Raw genomic sequence first — 6,000 nt, 5'->3', positions numbered from 1 at the left:
CAGACTGTTTACCTAGATCTAGACTGCCAGGTCACCTGGGTCTGGCCTACACCTGTGGTATGTATTTTACCTACAGTCATAGGTTTCTACCAGCAGTCTCAATATTTTTGCCTTGTTATCTAATCTGCTATTGCCCATTGTCTCAACACAACTAAAATCACTGTTCTTTCCAAAGGTTTTAGAAAGAAGATTTTTGATGCACTCACTCAAGTTCCCTTGCTCGGTGGTGTTTTCCAGTTGCCAAATGGCTTCCACTGTGACCCTGAACAAGGAAGTGACAAATTGGGACAAGGGTCAAGACATCCTCCTCCTCCCCTTTGCAGCTGTAGAGCTAGAATGAAACTGCCTAATGGCTAATCACCCAACCGCATAAATGTCTCATCTAAAAATAAAAGCCAAATACACATTTCTTAGTTTTTTTGCATATATTTACAATATAAATACTAATTTGTTTTCAAAGTACATATTCTTTTAACAATTTGAGAAAATTAACTAGCATAGGACAGCAATTTAATGTAAAGCCTCTATTGTAGGGAAGGAGGAAAAATAGAACTGTTTTGGGGATAAGGAATCCTATAAGAAATATGAACGGACATGATGATCTGAACTTGCAAGCGGAATGTGAAGCAGCTTAGTCCACCTTGCACTGCTAATACAGCACGTTAAAGGACTACTATGTGAGATAGCAACCTGGGTGGGGTGTTGTGAAAACTAAACTTGAAATATATAAAAAATACACATGCTTGCATAGTGCGTTAATTTTAAAGAAGCTCAACATTTCATTCTCATTTTCAATAACTTAAATGAATAGCACTTAAAACACATCACACAAAATTAAAGACTTGTGCATATATTTCAGATTTCAACGTTAATGTCAAAAATACATAGTATGATTTTACATAGGATTTGTGCTACATTAGAACACTACAGACAAACATCACTTGAGTATTAAGGAAAACATTAAATATTAAATAACTGAGAAATAAAACGTGTAAACACTAATCTAACTGGGGGGCTTGCTATTGCAACATGTCCAATGAAGTGGTTTCGACAATACAAAAAAGATTAGGACATGAGTGTTTCCAGTCTACTTGGAATATGTAGATCTCATTTCAGGAATCCTTTAATAAAAACTGGTCCAGGATAACAGGAGTGGGTCCACTCTCCTGATTGTTAATTTGGTACACTCTAGTCTATGCTAATTTTTACTTGCAAACTTGAGTACTGAGCAAATACTTTAAATTGTCACTCCTTATCAACATCTTGGTGAAAACTGAGGGTTTGTTGGCGATTCAGTGTAAGATTTGAGTTCATATGCAGCACCGCTATCGACCTCCATTGACTTTCTAGAGAACAGGAGCCGTACATCTCTATGGAGGTAGATCTTTCCAGATTTAGAACTCTGGAACCTAAACAAATAAACAAAAAGATGGATCATTTCAGAGAATAAGTCTTTAAAGCAAACAAATGTGAGTACTTAAAATTTGAAAGCAAGAAGAATTAATCTTGCTATAATATTAGGCTAACACTAACTCTTTAACATGGTATTTAAGGTCTTAAATTGCCGAAGTACGTGTTTTCTTTAACTGCCTCTCCCTTGTTATTCTCCATACTTCTTTTCCCTCTTACAATGCCTGAGATGCTTATTCCAGTAAATGTGAGTTTCAAATACAGTCTTACTTTTCCTCCCTGACCCCATAGCACATGCACTTTTCCTCATCTACAGGGTCAAGTTTCAGTTCATATCAGCCAATTTACACTACATTTGGCCTTCATAGCCCTAGCATCTTTTAGCTACACAGACTGACCTATTTCATACAACTTAGCCTCCCATGATTTTAGTTAGATTAAAATGGATTCCACCCATGATAAATCACCATAGGAAATGAAATGTTGAGGACATCACAGGATAAGAAAAAACTGCTATCATTTGCAGTGGCTAGCTAAATAAAACCCAGCCATCGTCAAAAGAGAAAAGTTAGCAGTGAAATGAAAATGGCTATCAAAACTATATATGAAACTGTTTCTATCTCCTGCTAATATCTGTAGCACAGTACAAGGGGCTGGAGTATTTAATTTCATAAGTTTACCTGGCAGATATACAAACACCCTGCGTTGCTAATTTCTCTTTGTTTTCCCCTCAGTGTAGCATAAATACTCTCTGGGTTTGTGGATATTATTCCTAAACTAGCTGAAAGATCTGGCTGTCAGTGCTGTATGTTAGAGCAGACCTCTAACTGACTCAATCTTTCTTTTTCTCTCAGGTTTTTCACCTTCCCAATTTGAAGGAGGACATGTTTTGGGAAGTATACTATTTTTCCCCAAGTAGATTTCTTTTCTTTCTCCTTTTTTTTTTTTTTTTTTTTGAGACAGAGTCTCACTCTGTTGCCCGGGCTAGAGTGCCGTGGCATCAGCCTTGCTCATAGCAACCTCAAACTCCTGGGCTCAAACGATCCTCCTGCCTCAGCCTCCCGAGTAGCTGGGACTATAGGCATGCTCAACCATGTCGGCTAATTTTTTCTATATATTTTTAGTTGGCCTGCTAATTTCTTTCTATTTTTTTTAGTAGAGAGGGGGTCTCGCTCTTGCTCAGGCTGGTCTCAAACTCCTGACCTCAAATGATCCATCCGCCTCAGCCTCCCAGAGTGCTAGGATTACAGGTATGAGCCACCACGCCCAGCCCCAAATAGATTTCTTTATAGCATTTAAACTATCTAGTCATTATGTGGGGATTACAAAAGCTGAGGTAGTTGATTTTTACTCTGGCTAATGCTGGTTACATATGGCTATAGTTGTTAAACTTCAAGAGGAATGGTATCAAATGGAAGTTTAACCAGAGACAGTTGAATATTTTTCTAGGTTGGGCTGAGAGGTATTCTTATAGTCTGCTGTTTCATATTTCTCTTTGTAAAAGTTTTCCAAGTCTGTTTTTAGTATATTTTTCATTGTCCCAATCTGTGTTAACATTTCCCATGAAGGCTCATGTCAGACAGTGTCAGGGTGGGTTTAAACACATTGTGCTGGTTGAACGTATCTTTTGGATACAGAACAACAGTCAGAAGACCAAGATGAGAGAACCAATTAGACAACGCTTTAAGGGGAACAATTATCTTAGATTTTTTCATGCATGAGACTTGAGTACACAGCTCACTACTTATTCACACCAGATAACCACTACAAGGCAGATATACTGAAAGACACCTGGTGGTCCCCATCAGTAACAGGTTAATGAGGTCCTCTTCCCAATCCTGGATGTAAGAGGACTCCTCCTGATGAAGAACACACCTTACTGTAAGGGTTAGTCAAAGATGAATGTCACTGATGGGACTGAGGACTTTCTATGGAAGGGACCAGAAAACTATTAGAAAGAGAGTTACAGGCAAAAGGCTGCTGAGCCATCTCTTAAGCAATCAATTTGCTTATTAATCCTGAGAGCAAAACTAGGATTGCAGGGCTGAAAATCTTACCCTAGGATGCTGCCAACTTGGACCTCAAAGGCAAACAAATGACTTCTCACAACTAGAACCATGAGCTGGGTAGTAAAAGTTAGAGGAAAAGGTATTTCTGATGGAAGCACTAGAATATTAAGCTCTGAGAGAAGAAATTTTGTCACTTTTGTTTCCCTAGTGTATAGAAGCATGCCTGGCACATAAATAGTGGTTGAACAAGTAAATAAAGTTTATGAACTTCCCTTACCAATACAGTAGCCACTAGCCACATGTGGCTATTGAGTGCTTAAAATGTGGCTAGTTCATATCAATTTGTGCTCTAAGTGTCAAATGCATACTTGATTTTAAAGATTTAGTAAAAAAAAAAAAAAAAAGATCTCATTGATATTGATTACATATTCAAGTGATAACATTTGAAAAGGCTGGGTTAAATAGAAGATATTAATCTTACCTGCTTATGATTACTTTTTTTTGGTGTGGCTATTGAAAAATATAGAATTATATATATGGCTCATATTACATTTTTATTGAACAGCATTGGTTTAGAAAATGCTGCCCTAGATACATTAGCACTTGTCTTGAAATAAAGTATTTTACATTAAACAGTTATAAATGAAAAGTCCCCCAGTTCAACCAGTAATGACTGCAGGAAGGTATGCCATGTGCTTCCTGCATCGTGGCACATCATCAAGAGTTCCCAAGCTAAGCAAAGTCCAAGGGGCACTTATTTTGTTAGAGTCACAGTTTTTAAAAACATAAACTAAAATTTTAAAGTTGTTCTAAAGTAACATTTTTTCATATTCATTTGAAACATCACCTCAGATGTATGAGGTAGCGTAATAACCGTTCTTCTGAATGTCGTATGTTCTCTTTATTAACACTTCTCTTCATTTCTTGTTTGACAGGTACAGAAAAAGTTCTTTGTCGTAGGAATGTCTGATGATTGGCTGGCATATTTCGTAAATCATATATCACAACAAACATCTTCACCACGGTCTTATTAGGATTAAATAAGGTCTGAAGAAACAATACAGAAATTATTCTTTAAAAATAGTGATTTGTTGATGTGACTCAGAATGATTATGTCAATAATTAAAAAGGCTTTTTAATAATAATAAGGTAATATAATTCAGTTTCAGGGACTGAAGTTAATAACATTTCAGAAGTTTACAAAACAATATTCAGTATTTTTTAAAAGGTTCAATTTGATTTTTTATTTCATAATATAAAATCCTGTAATGAATCGAAATCTTTAGTCATAAATTTCATATTAATAATAGACGCTCCACTAGCTTTAGCAAAATACACCCTTACTGGGTTAAAATGTTCCAGTTCAATTATTTTAAACATTAGCTTCACTTAGAGTACTAACTGCAAAATTCTAAAATAGAGCATTATTTTTTCTCACATTTTGGTGTTTTAGGTACATATGGTTATTGAAAAGTTAAAAATAGGTGCTCAAAGAAGAGATTTTTTCCTATTGAAAATTCTTCCAAATTTAGAAAATAAAGCTCATTATTATTAGATCTAAAATAGGTTAAATAATACTTCATTTTCTCACACTTGGAATCATTTCCAAATTTGTAGCAACACTAGGCTTTTTAAAAAAAATCATCAACATCATCATAGACCAAAATATGTATCATTATTGAAGACTGAATTGAATTCAGATGGTACTTGGCTATGAATAATTGAAGAAGCATTATTTTGAAAAGTACTAATTATTAAACAAAACCCCAAGCTGCTGATCTGACTTTAACCAAATTACCAACACATCAATAGGTAACTTGGTGCCCATGCTTTCAGAAGCTCATCCGTGGCACTGGACATCACTCACTGAATCAAAATGAGAAATATATCAATATTATGATCCAATTTTTGAAATCTAGTGAGTCTTAAGATCAAGGTAAATACATTCAACAACCACAACAACTAACAAGCCAGGAGTTCAAACCATGTTTATACATAGTTAAACTACATAAGGAATGAAAGACATACCCAAATTTCATATTTAAAATTAGCCACTAGAGTTGGCAGTCTCCAAACAAGAAGTGAAGGTGCTGCCTCTGGGTTTATGCATCATTATTATGACAACTGACAGCTAGCTTTCCAGTGACCCACACTATCTCATGAGCTACATAGCCAGGGGCAAGAGAACAGAACATTATCACTCCTTTAGTTCATAAAATCTATTTGCCATGAAAATCATACTTTAATATGCAATGATTCTTCCATAGTAAAATTTGTATCTATATTGCAATATTTATATGTGTATATATATATATGTATACACACACACATTCCATAGTATTATGTTTTACTCCTGTGTGATATGAAATAAACAAATGTACAGACTCTTTGCAATATTGGAACAATGATGATGAGTAAAAGTGATCTGGCAACGCACTGAAGACATTCAGGCCCAAAGGTCATAAAAATGCTTCTTAGATTAGACCAGATCCTGGGTGTGAGAAATGAGCCTCAACTAGACTCTTTTTCAGGCTGCCAACTCTGTAATAGACTTGAGGGCTTGCAGGATTAACCTGGGTCA

The 6,000-nt window shown here is 35.7% G+C and overlaps 1 protein-coding gene across 16 annotated transcripts in view; it reads right to left on the bottom strand.

Moving 5' to 3' along the window:
• Positions 1–423: 423 nt before the first annotated feature.
• ATOSA (atos homolog A) overlaps positions 424–6,000 on the bottom strand; it is a 126,455-nt gene continuing 120,878 nt past the window's right edge. For 10 of the 16 annotated variants that reach the window (XR_011235095.1, XR_011235094.1, XM_069483661.1 and 7 more), the window contains 2 exons: positions 4,267–4,466; positions 424–1,409 (listed from right to left, as the gene is read on the bottom strand). Coding sequence is in view for 14 of the 16 variants with exons in the window: in XM_069483661.1 (XP_069339762.1) it covers positions 1,256–1,409; positions 4,267–4,466 (354 nt within the window). In the remaining 2 variants the exon portion in view is untranslated. The remainder of the gene's footprint in view (positions 1,410–4,266; positions 4,467–6,000) is intronic. The other 6 variants (XM_069483631.1, XM_069483621.1, XM_069483601.1 and 3 more) reach the window with 1 other exon arrangement.

Source organism: Eulemur rufifrons, chromosome 2, assembly GCF_041146395.1.
Source record: "Eulemur rufifrons isolate Redbay chromosome 2, OSU_ERuf_1, whole genome shotgun sequence".
In the NCBI taxonomy this organism is placed as follows: Eukaryota; Metazoa; Chordata; class Mammalia; order Primates; family Lemuridae; genus Eulemur; species Eulemur rufifrons.
This window is presented reverse-complemented; position numbering and strand designations above follow the sequence as displayed.